At 44.6% G+C, this 21,527-nt stretch overlaps 1 protein-coding gene across 1 annotated transcript; it reads right to left on the bottom strand.

Annotated features, from left to right (window-relative positions):
* Positions 1 to 658: 658 nt before the first annotated feature.
* On the bottom strand, positions 659 to 21,417 carry LOC311098878 (rho-associated protein kinase 1-like; the record flags this gene model as incomplete). The annotated part of the gene is made up of 5 exons (XM_084139436.1): positions 21,348 to 21,417; positions 20,534 to 20,592; positions 3,677 to 3,938; positions 3,352 to 3,492; positions 659 to 663 (listed from the first exon to the last, which is right to left on the bottom strand). Exons 3-5 carry the CDS (start codon positions 3,894 to 3,896, stop codon positions 659 to 661), a joined length of 366 nt encoding a protein of 121 aa, XP_083995562.1. The 5' UTR covers positions 3,897 to 3,938; positions 20,534 to 20,592; positions 21,348 to 21,417.
* Between the last annotated feature and the right edge of the window lie 110 nt (positions 21,418 to 21,527).

Raw genomic sequence — 21,527 nt, 5'->3', positions numbered from 1 at the left:
GCAACAGTGTGTGAAAACCTTGTGAAGACTTACAGAAAACGTTTGACCTGTGTCATTGCCAACAAAGGGTATATAACAAAGTATTGAGAAACTTTTGTTATTGACCAAATACTTATTTTCCACCATAATTTGCAAATAAATTCATTAAAAATCCTACAATGTGATTTTCTGGATTTTTTTTTCTCATTTTGTCTGTCATAGTTGACGTGTATCTATGATGAAAATTACAGGCCTCTCTCATCTTTTTAAGTGGGAGAACATGCACAATTGGTGGCTGACTAAATACTTTTTTTCCCCACTGTAGATGCAGGCAAGAGTGTGCAAGGCGCTATTGAATGTGTCACTGTCTGTCCATGTGTCACCTCAAATTCTTCTCTCGACCTGTCTGCACCTACGTTGTAAACTTTCATTCATAGGCTAGGTTGTAGCAACCTCATGATGGGTAAAATTAGAGTATTATGTAGTAGCCTAAACCTATCGCAGTTACATTGAACTGGGTGAATGGAATATGAATGGCAGTCATCCAATATGCTGTAATAGAAATAAGGCCATGCTCATAAAAATAAAAAAAATCCTCCCTCATCTTAAACGGCACTGACCGCCACTGCTTTCAGGTCATCTTACATCATGTGCATTTCCCCCGTGTTTGCAATTTCTTTCACACTGGCATAACAATCAGAGAAAACATAGCACACTAACAAGGGACTAACAATGTCTTGATGAGTTTCTATGCTACTCTCTGTGCTCCAGGAGATTGAGCAGCCAGTGTGAACAAACAAGATCACTCGGCAGATCCATGAACGTTCCTTCTTCACCAAGCCCGTGCCTGGAATCATCATGGGGGGCATCCTGCCCTTCGGCTGCTTCTTCATTTAGCTCTTCTTCATCATCAGCATCTTGTAAGAACAAGGGTCAAGTCTGCCACTCAACCATGAGCCTGAATTAGCATAGTGGTGCTTGTATAATGATTCATAAAGAAACAAACAAGTAATTAATTGAATATTAGATTGTAAATGTTAATTACACATTAACGAATAAGTAAATACCTAATAATTTATTTGAACCAAGGTCAACTCAGCCTCTAAGCAAGGAGACTGAAATGGATTGATTGTTGAGTATTTTCTCAACATTTTATCTCACCAGATGTACTACATGTTTGGGTTCATCATTTCCTAGTCACCTGCTCCAAGGCCACCATCCTGCTGTGCTACTTCCACTTGTGTGCAAAGGTGGGTGGAGCCATACATACTGTACATGGAACTCACAGGAGGCTGCTGAGGGGAAAACGGCTCATAATAAAGGCCGGAACGGAGCAAATGGAATGGCATCAAACACATGGAAACCATGTCTTTGATGTATTTGATACCATTCCACTCATTCTGCTCCAGCCATTATCAAATCAAATCAAAACAAATTTTATTTGTCACATGCGCCGAATACACCAGGTGTAGACCTTACTGTGAAATGCTTACTTACAAGTCCTTAACCAACAATGCAGTTAAATAAATAGAGTTAAGAAAATATTTACTAAATAAACTAAAGTTAAAAAAATAAATTAAAAAAAAACATAGGAAAATAACAATAACGAGGCTATATACAGGGGGTACCGGTACCGAGTCAATGTGCATTGGTACAGGTTAGTCGAGGTAATTTCTACATGTAGGTAGGGGTAAAGTGACTATGCATAGATAATAAACAGCGAGAAGCAGCAATGTCAAAACAAAGTGTGGGGAGGGGTATCAATGTAAATAGTCCAGGTGGCCATTTGATTAACTGTTCAGCAGTCTTATGGCTTGGGGTAGAAGCTGTTAAGGAGCCTTTTGGACCTAGACTTGGCGGTACCGCTTGCCGTGCGGTACCAGAGAGAACAGTATATGACTTGGGTGACTAGAGTCTTTGACAATTTTTTGGGCCTTCCTCTGACACCACCTAGTATATAGGTCCTTGATGGCAGGAAGCTTGGCCACAGTGATGTACTGGGCTGTACACACTACCCCCTGTAGCGCCTTATGGTCGGATGCCGAGCAGTTGCCATACCAGGCGGTGATGCAACCGGTCAGGTTGCTCTTGATGGTGTAGATGTATAACTTTTTGAGGATCTGGGGACCCATGCAAAATCTTTTCAGTCTCCTGAGGGGGAAAAGGCGGTGTCGTGCCCTCTTCACGACTGTCTTGGTGTGTTTGGACTATGATAGTCTGTTGGTGATGTGGACACCAAGGAACTTGAAACTCTCGACCTGCTCCACTAAAGCCCCGTCGATGTGAATGGGGGCGTGTTCGGCCCCCCTTTTCCTGTATCCACGATCAGCTCCTTTGTCTTCCTCACGTTGAGGGAGAGGATGTTGTCCTGGCACCACACTGCCAGGTCTATGACCTCCTCCCTATAGGCTGTCTCATTGTTGTCAGTGATCAGGCCTACTACTGTTGTGTCATCGGCAAACTTAATGATGGCGTTGGAGTCGTGCTTAGCCACGCAGCCGTGGGTAAACAGGGAGTACAGGAAGGAACTAAGCACGCACCCCTGAGGGGCCCCCGTGTTGAGCATCAGCGTGGCAGATGTGTTGTTGCCTACCCTTACCACCTGGGGGCGGCCCGTCAGGAAGTCCAGGATCCAGTTGCAGAGGGAGGTGTTTAGTCCCAGGGTCCTTGCTTAGTGATGAGCTTTGTGGGAACTATGGTGTTGAACGCTGAGCTGTAGTCAATGAACAGCATTCTCACATACACTACCAGTTAAAAGTTTTAGAACACCTCTTCATTCAAGGGTTTTTCTTTATTTTTACTATTTTCTACATTGTAGAATAATATTGAAGACATCAAAACTATGAAATAACACATATGGAATCATGTAGTAACCAAAAAAGTGTTAAACAAATCAAAATATATTTTATATTTGAGATTCTTCAAAAATCCACCCTTTGCCTTGATGACAGCTTTGCACGCTCTTGGCATTCTCTCAACCAGCTTCATGAGGTAGTCACCTGGAATGCATTTCAATTAACAGGTGTGCCTTGTTAAAAGTTAATTTAATTTTATGCGTTTGAGCCAATCAGTTGTGTTGTGACAAGGTAGGGGGGTTTACAGAAGATAGCCCTACAGTGAGTGATAAAAGTATTTGATCCCCTGCTGATTTTGTATGTTTGCCCACTGACAAAGACATGATCAGTCTATAATTTTAATGGTAGGTTTATTTGAACAGTGAGAGACAGAATAACAACAAAGAAATCCAGAAAAATGTCAAAAATGTTATAAATTGATTTGCATTTTAATGAGGGAAATAAGTATTTGACCCTCTGCAAAACATGACTTAGTACTTGGTGGCAAAGACCTTGTTGGCAATCACAGAGGTCAGACGTTTCTTGTAGTTGGCCACCAGGTTTGCACACATCTCAGGAGGGATTTTGTCCCACTCCTCTTTGCAGATCTTCTCCAAGTCATTAAGGTTTCGAGGCTGACGTTTGGCAACTCGAAACTTCAGCTCCCTCCACAGATTTTCTATGGGATTTTTTGGGATTATATCAACAATGGACTAATGAAACAAATGCCAAAATATAGTTTTTGGGTGGAACTGATTTGATATTGATATAAAAATGGCTGCATTGGGCCTTTAAGTATATATTTTCCCCCTTTCACCACAGAGTCAGGTCTCGTCAATATAACCTAACCGCCATGACCGTACCTTTGCAGGGGGCGATGACGTCCTCCTTCTTGTCGAGGTGGTCCTTGTGGCACTTGACGTGGCAGCGGCGGCACTCCAGGGCGGGTGGGGGCTTGAAGACGTTCCACAGGGGCTTGGTGCAGGCCTCGCAGTTGGAGGGGAAGTGGTAGATCGTGGGAATGAACTCGTGACCTTTGTGTGGCAGACAGTTGGTCTTGTCCCCTTGCGAGACAGTCTCCATGTCGGCCTCCTTCCTGCACTCCCCCTCATTGGCATACAGGATCTGAAGAGAGGAGACAATAGAGTGAGTCAGATGTTGAGTCTCTTCTAAACATTTCTGGGTTTTTATGAAAGTGGTAGTTTGAAGCTGTGCTTTCTAAATCAAATCAAATGTTATTTGTCACATGCGCTGAATACAACAGGTGTAGACCTTACAGTGAAATGCTTACAAGCCCTTAACCAACAATGGAGTTAAGAAAATATTTACTAAATAAACTAAGAAACTAACAAAATAACAATAACGAGGCTACAGTGAGGGAAAAAAGTATTTGATCCCCTGCTGATTTTGTACATTTGCCCACTGACAAAGACATGATCAGTCTATAATTTTAATGGTAGGTTTATTTGAACAGTGAGAGACAGAATAACAACAAAAAAATCCAGAAAAACGCATGTAAAAAATGTAATATATTGATTTGCATTTTAATGAGGGAAATAAGTATTTGACCCCTCTGCAAAACATGACTTAGTACATTTACATTTACATTTTAGTCATTTAGCAGACGCTCTTATCCAGAGCGACTTACAGGAGCAATTAGGGTTAAGTGCCTTGCTCAAGGGCACATCGACAGATTTTTTCACCTAGTCGGCTCAGGGATTAGAACCAGCGACCTTTCGGTTACTGGCACAACGCTCTTACCCACTAGACTACCTGCCGCCCAGTACTTGGTGGCAAAACCCTTGTTGGCAATCACAGAGGTCAGACGTTTCTTGTAGTTGGCCACCAGGTTTGCACACATCTCAGGAGGGATTTTGTCCCACTCCTCTTTGCAGATCTTCTCCAAGTCATTAAGGTTTTGAGCCTGACGTTTGGCAACTCGAACCTTCAGCTCCCTCCACAGATTTTCTATGGGATTAAGGTCTGGAGACTGGCTAGGCCACTCCAGGACCTTAATGTGCTTCTTCTTGAGCCACTCCTTTGTTGCCTTGGCAGTGTGTTTTGTGTCATTGTCATGCTGGAATACCCATCCACGACCCATTTTCAATGCCCTGGCTGAGGGAAGGAGGTTCTCACCCAAGATTTGACAGTACATGGCCCCGTCCATCGTCCCTTTGATGCGGTGAAGTTGTCCTGTCCCCTTAGCAGAAAAACACCCCCAAAGCATAATGTTTCCACCTCCATGTTTGACGGTGGGGATGGTGTTCTTGGGGTCATAGGCAGCATTCCTAACTACAGACCAGTATCCCTTCTTTATTTTCTCTCCAAAACTCTTGAGCGTGCCGTCTTTAGCCAACTCTCCTGCTATCTCTCTCAGAATGACCTTCTTGATCCAAACCAGTCAGGTTTCAATACTGGTCAATCAACTGAGACTGCTCTTCTCTGTGTCATGGAGGCTCTCCGCACTGCTAAAGCTAACTCTCACTCCTCTGCTCTTATCCTTCTAGACCTATCTGCTGCCTTTGATACTGTGAACCATCAGATCCTCCTCTCCACCCTCGGTAAGACGGAGCTGCTCTTCCTCCCGGGGAAGGACTGCCCGCTCCATGATCTCGCCATCACGGTTGACAACTCCATTGTGTCCTCCTCCCAGAGTGCAAGGAACCTTGGCGTGACCCTGGACAAAACCCTGTCATTCTCTGCTAACATCAAAGCGGTGACCCGATCCTGCAGGTTCTTGCTCTACAACATTCGCAGAGTACGACCCTACCTTACACAGAAAGCGGCACAGGTCCTAATCCAGGCACTTGTCATCTCCCGTCTGGATTACTGCAACTCGCTGTTGGCTGGCCTCCCTGCCTGTGTCATTAAACCCCTACAACTTATCCAGAATGCTGCAGCCCGTCTGGTGTTCAACCTTCCCAAGTTCTCTCGTCACCCCGCTCCTCCGCACACTCCACTGCCTTCCAGTTGAGGCTCGCATCTACTACAAGACCATGGTGCTTGCCCACGGAGCTGTGAGGGGAACAGCACCTCCTTACCTTCAGGCTCTGATCAGACCCTACACCCAAACGAGGGCACTACGTTCATCCACCACTGGCCTGCTGGTTCCCCTACCTCTATGGAAGCAGAGTTCCCGCTCAGCCCAGTCAAAGCTATTCGCTGCTCTGGCACCCCAATGGTGGAACAAGCTCCCCCACGACGCCAGGACAGCGGAGTCACTGACCACCTTCCGGAGACACTTGAAACCCTACCTCTTTAAAGAATACCTGGAATAGTATAAAAGTAATCCTTCTCCTTCACTCCACTGGCTATCATAAGTTGAATGCACCAATTTGTAAGTCGCTCTGGATAAGAGCGTCTGCTAAATGACATAAATGTAAATGATCTCCGCATGTGTATTTCCCATAAAGCATGGAGGAGGAGGTGTTATGATGTGGGGGTGCTTTGCTGGTGACACTGTCTGTGATTTATTTAGAATTCAAGGCACACTTAACCAGCATGTCTACCACAGCATTCTGCAGCGATACACCATCCCATCTGGTTTGGGCTTAGAGGAAGTATCATTTGTTTTTCAACAGGACAATGACCCAACACACCTCCAGGCTGTGTAAGGGCTATTTTACCAAGAAGGAGATTGATGGAGTGCTGAATCAGATGACCTGGCCTCCACAACCAAATTGAGATGGTTTGGGATGAGTCGGACCGCAGAGTGAAGGAAAAGCAGCCAACAAGTGCTCAGCATTTGTGGGAACTCCTTCAAAACGGTTGGAAAAGTATTCCAGGTGAAGCTGGTTGAGAGAATGCCAAGATTGTGCAAAGCTGTCATCAAGGCAAATGGTGGCTATTTGAAGAATCTGAAATATAAAATATATTTTGATTTGTTTAACACTTTTTTGGTTACTACATGATTCCATATGTGTTATTTAATAGTTTTGATGTCTTCACTATTATTCTACAATGTAGAAAAAAGTAACCGGTAGTGTAGGTGTTCCTTTTGTCCACGTGGGAAAGGGCAGTGTGGAGTGCGATTGAGATTGCGTCATCTATGGATCTGTTGGGGCGATATGCGAATTGGAGTAGGTGTAGGGTTTCCGGGATGATGGTGTTGTGAGCCATGACCAGCCTTTCAAAGCCCTTCATGGCTACCGACATGAGTGCTACAGGGCGGTAGTCATTTAGGCAGGTTACCTTCACTTTCTTGGGCACAGGGACTATGGTGGTCTGCTTGAAACATGTAGGTATTACAGATTCGGTCAGGGAGAGGTTGAACATTTCAGTGAAGACACTTGCCAGTTGGTCCGCGCATGCTCTGAGTACACATCCTGGTAATCCGTCTTGCCCCGCGGCCTTGTGAATGTTGACCTGTTTAAAGGTCTTGCTCACATCGGCTACGGAGAGCGTGATCACACAGTCGTCTGGAACATCTGGTGCTCTCATGCATGCTTCAGTGTTGCTTGCCTCGATGTGAGCATAAAAGGCATTTAGCCCGTCTGGTAGGCTCCCGTCACTACGAGCGTCAGATCCGGTGTAGTAGGATTCAATCTTAGTCCTGTATTGATGCTTTGCCTGTTTGATGGTTCGTCTGAGGGCATAGCAGGATTTCTTATAAGCGTCCGGATTAGTGTCCCACTCCTTGAAAGTGGCAGCTCTACCCTTTAGCTCGATGCGGATGTTGCCTGTAATCCATGGCTTCTGGCTGGGATATGTGTGTATGGTCAACTGTGGGGACGACATCGTCTAAGCACTTATTGTTCAAAGCTGGTGACTGAGGGTGTATACTACTCAGTGCCATTGGATGAATCCCGGAACATATTCCAGTCTGTGCTAGCAAAACAGTCCTGTAGCGTAGCATCCGCGTCATCTGACCACTTCTGTATTGAGCGAGTCACTCGTACTTCCTGCTTTAGTTTTGCTTGTAAGCAGGAATCAGCAGGATAGAATTGTGGTCAGATTTGCCAAATGGAGGGCAAGGGAGAGCTTTGTATGCGTCTCTGTGTGTGGAGTAAAGGTGGTCTAGAGTTTTTTTTCCTCTGGCTGCACGTGACATGCTGGTAGAAATGAGGTAAAACAGATTTAAGTTTGCCTGCATTAACGTCCCCAGCCAGTAGGAGTGCCACTTCTGCATGAGCATTTTCTTGTTTGCTTATGGCCTTATACAGCTCGTTGAGTGCGGTCTTAGTGCCATCATCAGTTTGTGGTGGTAAATAGACTGCTACAAAAAATATAGATGACAACTCTCTTGGTAGATAGTGTGATCTACAGCTTATCATGAGGTACTCTACCTCAGGTGAGCAGTACCTCGAGACTTCCTTAATATTAGACATCGCGCACCAGCTGTTATTGACAAATAGACTCACACCACCACCCCTCGTCTTACCGGACGTAGCAGTTCTGTCCTGCCGATGCACGGAAAACCCAGACAACTGTATATTATCCATGTTGTCGTTCAGCCATGACTCGGTGAAACATAAGCTATTACAGTTTTTAATGTCCCGTTGGTAGGATAGTGTCAAACGGAGCTCATCCAGTTTATTCTCCAGTGATTGCACATTGGCCAATAGAACGGATGGTAGAGGCGGGTTACCCACTCGCCGACAAATTCTCACAAGGTACCCCGATCTCCGCCCCCTGTACCTCTTTCTTTTCTTCACGCGAATGGCGGGGATTTGGGCATGGTCTTAGAGAAACGGTCCAGTTCAAGGTGAGTAATCACTGTTCTGATATCCAGAAGCTCTTTTCGGTGATAAGAGACGGTAGCAGCAACATTATGTACAAAATAAGTTACAAACAATGCAAAAAAAAAACACAAAATAGCACAGTTGGTTAGGAGCCCGTAAAACGGCAGCTATCCCCTCCGGAGTCATTCTGTTTCACAAGCCAGCCTCCCCAATTAAGGTTCCACCAACCTCCTGTGATGGATCTGGTTATCACAATAATGGTGTACTGCGCTCTCTCTCTTTCTATGTAAATTCAATTGTGTAATATTTGTAAAACGGATTTCTAACATTTGCAGTTTGCCAGATTATCTGTGCTGTTATGTTTAGCTACGAAGTGTGAAGTCTTCGTGTCAACAGTAAATCTATTTTAGTTTTATGAAAACATTTTAAATGATGCAAAAATTTTTTTTCTCATATCAGTCAATTAACCTCTGCTCATCGATCCAAGCACTTAGACCTTACGACAGTGTCCAAAACATTTTATTGAGCCGAACCTAAAGAGTGTTTTGTATAGGACTCACTGGTGGTGGCACTCCTTCCTGACCAGTCTCTTCATGGCAGTCTACCTGTTTGTCTACGACGTGAACTCCTTCCTGACCAGTCTCTTCATGGCAGTCTATCTGTTTGTCTACGACGTGAACTCCTTCCTGACCAGTCTCTTCATGGCAGTCTACCTGTTTGTCTACGATGTGCGCTACTTCTTCTCTAAGCTGCAGATCATCAGTACGGCCACCGGCCACTACCGTCCTCTACTTCACCATGATCATGGTGCTCATATTCTTCCTCTTCACAAGGGAGTCAACAACAGTGCCACACCACGCAAAGCTACACTCTGTAAAAGGTTTTTGCAGAGGAGCTCAAACAAATACGGTATCTCCAGATTTTCACTTTAACAAACACGGTGCTGGAGCTTTTGGCAGACTTTGGCAGATTCATCAGCTGTTTCCAGTCACCCCTCTCAATAGGAATTTTATCCGCCTTTATTAAAGCGACATTTGTGGTGCTGTAATAGCGAGCTGAGCCAGTTGAAAATATTGATGCCAGGGATATTTTTGGTGTCTGTGTGCTCCTGAAGTGCTGTGGCCCTGTGTGCTCTTTCATTAGTTTTGCGTTTTTATAAATGTACACTACCGTTAAAAGTTTGGGGTCACATAGAAATGTCCTTGTTTTCGAAAGAAAATACTTTTTTTGTCCATTAAAATAACATCAAATTTATCAGAAATACAGTGTAGACATTGTTAATGTTGTAAATGGCTATTGTAGCTGGAAACTGCTGATTTTTTATGGAAAATCGACATAGGCGTACAGAGGCCCATTATCAACAACCATCAGTCCTGTGTTTCAATGGCACGTTGTGTTTGCTAATCCAAGTTTATAATTTTAAAAGGCTAATTGATCATTAGAAAACCCTTTTGCAATTATGTTAGCACAGCTGAAAACTGTTGTGCTGATTAAAGAAGCAATAAAACTGGCCTTCTTGAGACTAGTTGAGTATCTGGAGCATCAGCAATTATGGGTTTGATTACAGGCTCAGAATGGCCAGAAACAAATAACTTTCTTCTGAAACTCGTCAGTCTATTCTTGTTCTGAGAAATGAAGGCTATTCCATGCGAGAAAGTGCCAAGAAACTGAAGATCTCGTACAACGCTGTGTACTAATCCCTTCACAGAACAGCGCAAACTGCCTCTAACCAGAATAGAAAGAGGAGTGGGAGGCCCCGGTGCACAACAGATGCATCACAGGTCCTCAACTGGTACCCGCAAAACACCAGTCTCAACGTCAACAGTGAAGAGGCGACTCCGGGATGCTGACCTTCTAGGCAGAGTTGCAAAGAAAAAGCCATATCTCAGACTGGCCAATAAAAAGAAAAGATTAAAGACGGGCAAAATAACACAGACACTTTTTCTTTGCAACTCTGCCTAGAAGGTCAGCATCCCTTCAAGTAATGATGGCTTGTTGTTACTCTTTGCTTATTTGAGCTTTTCTTGCCATAATAGGGCTATCTTCTGTATACCCCCCCTACCTTGTCACAACACAACTGATTAGCTCAAACGCATTAAGAAGGAAAGAAATTAAAGAAATTAACTTTTAAGAAGGCACACCTGTTAATTGAAATGTATTCCAGGTGACTACCTCATGAAGCTGGTTAAGATAATGCCAATAGTGTGCAAAGCTGTCATCAAGGCAAAGGGTGGCTACTTTGAATAATCTATATTTTGATTTCTTTAACACTTTTTTGGTTACAACATGATTCCATGTGTTATTTCATAGTTTTGATGTCTTCACTATTATTCTACAATGTAGAAAATTGTAAAAATAAAGAAAACCCCTGGAATGAGTAGGTGTGTCCAAACCTTTGACTGGTACTGTATATGCGACGGGATGTGTAGACATTATGGACAGTATGTGGATAGAATATGTAGTATGTTAGATGAATACGTAGGATCAGTGGCGACCCGTCATTCAGGACATGTTATTTTGGCATTAATACGTGTCACATAACAGTTTGCAAACAATGTAAAAAATATATATATAATCATTGAGTTAATAAAGCCGCGTATAAACATGGTCTCTTTTTTGCTTTCTTGAGTAAGGCAGCTCCAAATTGCAGGTGTTTCAGCCTAGCTCAGTGCTTTCTTTGGTGGTGGGCAGCCAGCGGAAAATACGGAGCGTAGGGGTTCCTAATGTTCTCTAGTTGCGCCGTGATTTGCTCAGTGATCTGTCACTCATGGGGACACTACGTCACCGCAAAATCTAAGCCCCTTGGGTGATGCCATAGTTACATTAGAAGTGCCCATCCAAGAAGGCTCAACGTCATTGGCCACAGATAAAATGACGTCAAATCACATTATATCTACAGTAGCTTTGATTGGACTGATCATGTCAACATCATACTTTCAAAATCTTAGCTAGCAAGCTAGCAGTCAACATCATGAATCAAGTCGACAATCTACTGGCAAATCCTTTTCAATCCTTGTCATATGAAGAGAAATTATAGATAAAACATATTGGTGCAGATCGGCCATTGGACATAAACGTTACACAACAAGTTGAAAATCGCAAATTCAACAATGAGTGGTTTGGAAGGAATCAGTGGCTAACTGCAAGCATTGCAAAGCAATCACTAGCCTGCTATTCAGTGGAGTGGATGTGTTGTCCAAGTCTGGGTTTAAGGGTCTCTTTTCCAAGCTTAAATGGATAAACATTCAACATTGGTCATGTTGTCAATCCAGCATGACTTCTGCCGCATTCAAAACAACTGGAAACTTGGAACTGGGAAATCTCAGACCTCAGTGAGTTCCAAGACAACTGGGAACTCAGGAAAAAAACGAGCTCCGACTGGGAAAATACATTTTGAACGGTCATCCAACTCGGAATTCCAAGTCGGGAACTCTGGCCTTTTTCTAGAGTTCCGACCTGAAGATCACTAACGTCATGATTGTGGTCCTATGTAGCTCAGCTGGTAGAGCACGGCGCTTGTAACGCCAAGGTAGTGGGTTCGATCCCCGGGACCACCCATACACAAAAATGTATGCACGCATGACTGTAAGTCGCTTTGGATAAAAGCGTCTGCTAAATGGCATATTATATTATATGATTCAACCTTGTTTTTTCCGAGTTCCCAGTTGTCTTGAAAGCACCATAAATCCAGAGAATGCCAGACTTTGATGATAAAGTTTGATGACAAAATTTGTCCACCAAGGACCGCCACGCCACCTTCATGTTCAAGTGAGCACAGCACAAAAGTTGTGTCCAAAAATGTATTGTATGGTGCTGCATAAATATTGTAATATGCCAGGGAGATATGTACAGTTGAAGTCGGAAGTTTACATACACCTTAGCCAAATACATTTAAACTCAGTTTTTCACGATTCCTGACATTTAATCCTAGTAAAAATTCCCTGTCTTAGGTCAGTTAGGATCACCACTTTATTTTAAGAGTGTGAAATGTCAGAATAATAGTAGAGAGAATGATTTATTTCAGCTTTTATTTCTTTCATCACATTCCCAGTGGGTCAGAAGTTTACATACACTCAATTAGCATTTGGTAGCATTGCCTTTAAAATTGTTTAACTTGGGTCAAACGTTTCAGGTAGCCTTCCACAAGCTTCCCACAATACGTTGGGTGAATTTTGGCCCATTCCTCCTGACAGAGCTGGTGTAACTGTGTCAGGTTTGTAGGCCTCCTTGCTCGCACACGCTTTTTCAGTTCTGCCCACAAATGTTCTATACGATTGAGGTCAGGGCTTTGTGATGGCCACTCCAATACCTTGACTTTGTTGTTCTTAAGCCATTTTGCTACAACTTTGGAAGTATGCTTGGGGTCATTGTCCATTTGGAAGACCCATTTGTGACCAACCTTTAACTTCCTGACTGATGTCTTGAGACTTAGACACTGTGGATATAGATAATTTTGTACCAGTTTCCTCCAGCATCTACACAAGGTCCTTTGCTGTTGTTCTGGGATTGATTTGCACTTTTCGCACCAAAGTACGTTCATCTCTAGGAGACAGAACGCGTCTCCTTCCTGAGCGGTATGACGGCTGCATGGTCCCATGGTGTTTATACTTGCGTACTATTGTTTGTACAGATGAACGTGGTACCTTCAGGCATTTGGAAACTGCTCCCAAGGATGAACCAGACTTGTGGAGGTCTACAATTTTTTTTCTGAGGTCTTGGCTGATTTCTTTTGATTTTCCTATGACGTCAAGCAAAGAGCCACTGAGTATGAAGGTAGGCCTTGAATTACATCCACAGGTACACCTCCAATTAACTCAAATGATGTCAATTAGCCTATCAGAAGCTTCTAATGCCATGACATCATTTTCTGGAATTTTCCAAGCTGTTTAAAGGCACAGTCAACTTAGTGTATGTAAACTTCTGACCCACTGGAATTGTGATACAGTGAATTATAAGTGAAATAATCTGTCTGTAAATAATTGTTGGAAAAATTACTTGTGTCATGCACAAAGTAGATGTCCTAACCGACATGCCAAAACTATAGTTTGTTAACAAGAAATGTGTGGAGTGGTTGAAAAATGAGTTTTAATGACTCCAACCTAAGTGTATGTAAACTTCCGACTTCAACTGTATACTGTAGCTTAGAAAGTAATACTAAGTGTATGTTGTGTAGTAAGCAGTTAGTAGCCCATGTGCCTCACGCTAATAATTTGGTCCGGTTTCCCCTCATAATTTAGCCTACTGTTCTGACTTGGTGGTGCACATGTAGCCTATAGCCTGTTTTAGAGAAATGTCATCATCGAATATTGTAAGAGCTTTCATTGTCTGCTTATATGCCCCCTTTATTTATCCTACGGTTCTGACCTGGTGTACAAGGAGAATACTGTAAGAACCGCCCATGTTCTGAATTCTGTCGCTGTACATTTCAAAAGTCCTGAACAAATAGTTACATAGAATACGTCCGTCCTAGCTCGCTCATTAATGTCTTAATCGAAATTACGGATTGCCTCTTATCAGGTGTTGGGACTGCTGTTGGTGCTCTGCTGTTGAGACAGCCTTGTGTAGGCCCTAACAGTTTGTGGGCACCGTTTGTCACCATTATAGTCCAATTAATGTATTGTTTAGTGTTGTGTAGTGTAGTGGGAGTTTGCCCCACCAATATTGACATGCTAAATGGATAGAATAGTATGTGTACAGCAATAGTTGAACAGGATGGCCTTGACTAGAATACAGTACATACCGTACATCCGGAAAGTATTCAGACCCCTTCCCCTTATTCTAAAATTGATTAAATTATTTTTTTCCCTCATCAATCTACACACAACACCCCATAATGACAAAGTGAAAACAGGTTTTTAGAATTTTTAGCAAATGTATAAAAAATAAGATACCTTATTTACATAAGTATTCAAACCCTTTGCTATGAGACTCGAAATTGAGCTCAGGTGCATCCTGTTTCCATTGATCATCCTTGAGATGTTTCTACAACTTGATTGGAGTCCACCTGTGGTAAATTCAATTGCTTGGACATGATTTGGAAAGGCACACACCTGTCTATATAAGGTCCCACAGTTGACAGTGCATATCAGAGCAAAAACCAAGACATCAGGTCGAAGGAATTGTCCGTAGAGCTCCGAGACAGGATTGTGTCGAGGCACAGATCTAGGGAAGGGTACCAAAGAAATTCTGCAGCATTGAAGGTCCCCAAGAACACAGTGGCCTCAATCATTCTTAAATGGAAGAAGTTTGGAACCACCAAGACTCATCCTAGAACTGGCCACCTGGTCAAGGAGGTGACCAAGAACCCGATGGTCACTCTGACAGAGCTGCAGAGTTCCTCTGTAGAGATGGGAGAACCTTCCAGAAGGACAACCATCTCTGCAGCAGCAATCAGGCCTTTATGGTTGAGTGGCCAGACGGAAGCCACTCCTCAGTAAAAGGCACATGACCAAAAGGCACCTAAAGGACTTTCAGACCATGAGAAACAAGATTCTCTGGTCTGATGAAACCAAGATTGAACTCTTTGGCCTGAATGCCAAGTGTCACATCTGGAGGAAACCTGGCACCATCCCTACGGTGAAGCACGATGGTGGCAGTATCATGCTGTGGGGATGTTTTTCAGTGGCAGGGACTGGGAGACTAGTCAGGATCGAGGGAAAGATTAACGGAGCAAAGTACAGAGAGATCCTTGATGAAAACCTGCTTCAGAGAGCTCAGGACCTCAGACTGGGGCGAAGGTTCACCTTCCACAGGACAACGACCCTAAGCACACAGCCAAGACAACGCAGGAGTGGCTTCGGGACAAGTCTCTGAATATCCTTGAGGCCCAGCCAGAGCCCGGTCTTAAACCCGATCGAACATCTCTGGAGAGACCTGAAAATAGCTGTGCAGCGATGCTCCCCATACAACCTGACAGAGCTTGAGAGGATCTGCAGAGAAGAATGGGAGAAACTCCTCAAATAGAGGTGTGCCAAGCTTGTAGCATCATACCCAAGAAGACTGTAATCGCTGCCAAAGGTGCTTCAACAAAGTACTGAGTAAAGGGTCTGAATACTTAAATAAATGTGATATTTCCATTTTTTTATTTTTAATAAATTAGAAAAAAAATTACCAATCTGATTTTGCTTTGTCATTATGGGGTATTATGTGTAGATTGATGAGGAAAAACAAACAATTGAATCAATTTTAGAATAAGGCTGTAACGTAACAAAATGTGGAAAAACTGAAGGGGTCTGAACACTTTCCGAATGCACTGTATATATGAAATGGGTAAAACAGTATGTAAACATTATTCAAGTGACCAGTGTTCCATTTCTATGTACATAGGGCAGAAGCCTCTAAGGTGCAGGGTTGAGTAACTGGGTGGTAGCTGGCTAGGCTAGTGACAGTGACTAAGTTCAGGGCAGGGTACTGGGTGGAGGCCGGCTAGTGACAGTCTGATGGCCTTGAGATAAAAGCTGTTTTTCAGTTTCTCGGTCCCAGCTTTGATGCACCTGTACTGACCTCGCCTTCTGGATGATAACGGGGTGAACAGGCCGTGGCTCGGGTGGCTGAGGTCCTTGATGATCTTCTTGGCCTTCCTGTGACACCGGGTGCTGTAGATGTCCTGGAGGGCAGGCAGTGTGCCCCCAATCACCACACCACCCTCTGGAGAGCCCTGCGGTTGTGGACGGTGCAGTTGCCGTACCAGGTGGTGATACAGCCCGACAGGATGCTCTCAATGGTGCATCTGTAAAAGTTTGTGAGGGTCTTAGGGGCCAAGCCGAATTTCTTCAGCCTCCTGGGGTTGAAGAGACGCTGTCACGCCTACTTCACCACACTGTCAGTGATGTGTACGCCGAGGAACTCTAAGCTTTTCACTTTCTCCACTGCGGCCCGGTCGATGTGGATGGGGGCGTGCTCCCTCTGCTGTCTCCTGAAGTCCACGATCAGCTCCTTCATTTTGTTGACATTGTGGGAGAGGTTATTTTCCTGGCACCACTCCGCCAGAGCCCTCACCTCCTCCCTGTAGGCTGTCTCATCGTTGTTGGTAATCATGCCTACCACTGTTGTGTCGTCTGCAAACTTGATGATTGAGTTGGAAGCGTACTGTTAACCTATAAAGCGTTACATGGGCTTGCTCCTACCTATCTTTCCGAGTTGGTCCTGCCGTACATACCAATACGTACGCTACGGTCACAAGACGCAGGCCTCCTAATTGTCCCTAGAATTTCTAAGCAAACAGCGGGAGGCAGGGCTTTCTCCTATAGATCTCCATTTTTATGGAACAGTCTGCCTACCCATGTGAGAGACGCAGACTCGGTCTCAACCTTTAAGTCTTTACTGAAGACTTATCTCTTCAGTAGGTCATATGATTGAGTGTAGTCTGGCCCAGGAGTGTGAAGGTGAACGGAAAGGCTGGAGCAACGAACAGCCCTTGCTGTCTCTGTCAGGCCAGTTCCCCTCTCCACTGGGGTTCTCTGCCTCTAACCCTGTTGCAGGGGCTGAGTCACTGGCTTGCTGGTGCTCTTTCATGCCGTCCCTGGGAGGGGTGCGTCACTTGAGTGGGTTGAGTTACTGACGTGATCTTCCTGTCTGGGTTGGCGCCCCCCCCTTGGTTTGTGCTGTGGTGGAGACCTCTGTGGGCTATACTCGGCCTTGTCTCAGGATTGTAAGTTGGTGGTTGGGGATATCCCTCTAGTGGTGCGGGGGCTGTGCTTTGGCGGAGTGGGTGGGGTTATATCCTTCCTGTTTGGCCCTGTCCGGGGGTTTCTTCGGATGGGGCCACAGTGTCTCCGGACCGCTCCTGTCTCAGCCTCCAGTATTTATGCTGCAGTAGTTTATGTGTCGGGGGCTGGGGTTAGTTGGTTATACCTGGAGTACTTCTCCTGTCTTATCCAGTGTCCTGTGTGAATTTAAGTATGCTCTCTCTAATTCTCTCGTTCTCTCTTTCTCTCTGAGAACCTGAGCCCTAGGACCATACGTCAGGACTACCGGGCATGATGACACCTTGCTGTCCCCAGTCCGCCTGGCCTTGCTGCTATTCCAGTTTCAACTGTTCTGCCTGCGGCTACGAAACCCCTACCTGTCCCAGACCTGCTGTTTTCAACTCTTAATGATCGGCTATGAAAAGCCAACTGAGAGACCTGAGCCCTAGGACCATACGTCGGGACTACCGGCCGTGGTGACTCCTTGCTGTCCCCAGTCCGCCTGGCCTTGCTGCTATTCCAGTTTCAACTGTTCTGCCTGCGGTTATGGAACCCCTACCTGTCCCAGACCTGCTGTTTTCAACTCTTAATGATCGGCTATGAAAAGCCAACTGAGATTTATTCCTGATTATTATTTGACCATGCTTGTCACTTATGAACATTTTTGAACATCTTGGCATGGTTCTGTTATAATCTCCACCCGGCACAGCCAGAAGAGGACTGGCCACCCCTCATAGCCTGGTTCCTCTCTAGGTTTCTTCCTAGGTTTTGCCTTTCTAGGGAGTTTTTCCTAGCCACCGTGCTTCTACACCTGCATTACTAGCTGTTTGGGGTTTTAGGCTGGGTTTCTGTACAGCACTTCGAGATATTAGCTGATGTAAGAAGGGCTATATAAAATAAAATTGATTGAAATTGATTGATTGATGGCTACGCAGTCATGGGTGAACAGGGAGTACAGGAGGGAGCTGAGCACGCACCCTTGTGGGGCCCCCGTGTTGAGGATCAGCGTAGAGGAGGTGTTGTTGCCTACCTTCACCACCTGGGGGCGGCCCGTCAGGAGGTCCAGGACCCAGTTGCACAGGGCGGGGTTCAGACCCAGGGCCCCGAGCTTAATGATGAGTCAATGAACAGCATTCTTATATAGGTATTCCTCTTGTCCAGATGAGATAGGGCAGTATGCAGTGCGATTGCATCATCCGTGGATCTATTGGGGCGGTATGCAAATTGCAGTGAGTCTAGGGTGTCGGGTAAGGTAGAGGTGAAATTATCCTTAACTAGCCTCTCAAAGCACTTCATGATGACAGAAGTGAGTGCTACGGGGCGATAGTCATTTAGTTCAGTTACCGTCGCTTTCTTGGGTACAGGAACAACGGTGGACATCTTGAAGCAAGTGGGGACAGCAGACTGGGATAGGGAGAGATTGAATATGTCCATAAACATTCCAGCCAGCTGGTCTGCGCATGCTCTGAGGACGAGGCTAAGGATTCCGTCTGGGCCGGCAGCCTTGTGAGGGTTAACACAATTAAATGTCTAAATCACGTCGTCCATGGAGAACAAGAGCTCACAGTACTTGGGAGCGGCCCACATTGGCGGCACTGTGTTATCCTCAAAGCGGGCGAAGGTGTTTAGCTTGTCCGGGAGCAAGTCGTCGGTGAACGCGACGTGGCTGGTTTTCCCATTATAATCTGTCATTGTCTGGAGTCCCTGCCACATAAACTATATATACAAAGGTATGTGGACACCCCTTCAAATTAATGGGATTTGGCTATTTCAGTCACACCCATTGCTGACAGATGTATAAAATCGAGCACACAGCCATGCAATCTCCATAGACAAACATTGGCAGTAGAAAGTCCTTACTGAAGAGCTCAGTGACATTCAACGTGGCACCGTCAAAGGATGCCGCCTTTCCAACAAGTCAGTCAAATTTCTGCCCTGCTAGAGCTGCCTCGGTCAACTGTAAGTGCTGTTATTGTGAAGTGGAAACGTTTAGGAGCAACAACGGCTCAGCCGCTAAGTGGTAGTCCACACAAGCTCACAGAATGGGACAGCCGAGTGCTGAAGCGCGTAAAAATCGTCTGTCCTCGGTTGCAACACTCATTACCGAGTTCCAAACTGCCTCTGGAAGCAATGTCAGCACAAGAACTGTTCGTCGGGAGCATCATGAAATGGGTTTCCATGACCGAGCAGCCACACACAAGCCTAAGATCTCCATGCGCAATGCCAAGCGTCGGCTGGTGTGGTATACAGCTCACCGCCATTGGACTCTGGAGCAGTGGAAACGCGTTCTCTGGAGTGATGAATCACGCTTCACCATCTGGCAGTCCGATGGACTAATCTGGGTTTGGCGGATGCCAGGAAAACTGTACCTGCCCGAATGCATAGTGCCAACTGTAAAGTTTGGTGGAGGAGGAATAATGGTCTGGGGCTGTTTTTCATGGATCGGGCTAGGCCCCTTAGTACCAGTGAAGGAAAATCTTAACGGAAATCTTAACGCTACAGCATACAATAACATTTTAGACGATTCTGTTAGTGGGAGCATGCCTAAGATCACACATTAGACCAGGGCCCATATTCACAAAGCATCCAATGCTGATTTTCGACTGTAACATCAGTGTTCCACTAGTGTATACATACTTAGTTTAAACTAGGGAAATTGTTTCCATAGGTAGGGCTGGCAGTGAGGACTTGTGAAGAGCAGAATCCACAACCTCTGCATAATCAGTGTCTATAGTCCCGTGTAGCTCAGTTGGTAGAGCATGGCGTTTGCAACGCCAGGGTTGTGGGTTCGATTCCCACGGGGGGCCAGTATGATTTTTTTTTTTTTTATGTATGCACTCACTAACTGTAAGTCGCTCTGGATAAGAGCGTCTGCTAAATGACTCAAATGTAATCAAAACAGTTGCTTTGTGAGAAGATGTTAAGGTTCGCAGTTAGCCATTGTTATGAAAAGTACCAGTAGCCTGGCTTTGGCCCCAAGTGAGAGAAGGTCCGCCTGAGACATGGGTGCTGGCCCGCGTAGATGGAAACAGAAGTTTGAGCCTTTTGGGTAAAACACTGAGGTAAATCCTGTATGGAAATGCACCACAATAATAGGAGTGCTGATCTAGGGTCAGGTCCCACCAGTCAATATAATTTGATTCATTATGATCTAAAAGTAAAAACTGATCCTAGATCAGCTCTCCTACTCTACGATGCTTTGTGAATACGTGTCCAGATAAGACAAGGTGACCCTAGCCCCCACATAAACTATAGCAGCATAATTACTGGGGACTGAGACAGGGGGGGCTGGGAAACACTGTGGCCCTGTCCAATATCAACCCTGGACAGGGCCAGCCAGGAAGGAGCTTACCCAACCACTTTGAGGCAGTGGTTGTGTGGCTAGCAGAGGCAGAGGTGTGCTTAGCAGATCTGAAAGAGAGGCACAACATTATTTGATCCATATTTAGCACAGTGGAAAGCGTGCTTCCAGACCGGAACCCTGTGAAACGTGAAAGCACGTTCCAGAATGACAACACCCCACCTGATTGGTCGGAAGAAAAAGCCCTGTCCACCAGAGCTCGTCTATGTCTCTGCTGCTTACATAAAAAAAATAAAAAAAATATGTATTCACTAACTGTAAGTCGCTCTGGATAAGAGCGTCTGCTAAATGACTAAAATGTAAAATGTAATGTACTTATAGAACACTGCAAGATTTGTGTGTATTGCTTAGATTACTGCACTGTTGGAGCTAGGAACACAAGCATTTCGCTACACCTGCAATAACATCTGCTAAATATGTGTATACGACCAATAAAATTGTATTTGAATATTTTTTTACAACTACAAAACTTTGGCCCGAGGTTAGTCACTAAATTAGTGCCAAAACACTGATTGCACAGATTTGATTCACAGAAGATTTACCAGTCACAAGTTTAGTAAATTAGTTGCATTAATTCTCAAATTTAGTTGCATGCTTACAAATCTTATTGAATTTATTCACATATCAACTTACATGTTTGAAAGTTCATGTTTTGTGCTGGCAAGTGTTGTTGCATTTATTCTCAAAATAAGTTACATGTTTGCACATTTTTTTGCAACTACAAAAATGATTGGGTAGGTGCAACTAATATTTTACGTGTGCAAATCATAGTCTACATTCTTGTACACTTAAGGCACTATTTTACCTTCAAAAATGTAGTCCCCTGTAGCTCAGTTGTAGAGCATGGCGCTTTCAACGCCAGGGTTGTGGGTTCGTTTCCCACGGGGGGCCAGTATGAAAATGTATGCACTCACTAACTTTAAGTCGCTCTGAATAAGAGCGTCTACTAAAATGTAAATAATTGACTTCTCAAACACTCAGCTTG

The sequence above is a fragment of the Coregonus lavaretus genome (assembly GCF_964263955.1).
Source record: "Coregonus lavaretus genome assembly, chromosome: 23".
Classification (NCBI taxonomy): Eukaryota; Metazoa; Chordata; class Actinopteri; order Salmoniformes; family Salmonidae; genus Coregonus; species Coregonus lavaretus.
Note: the sequence above shows the minus strand (reverse complement) of the source record. Positions and strands in the feature narration are given on the sequence as shown.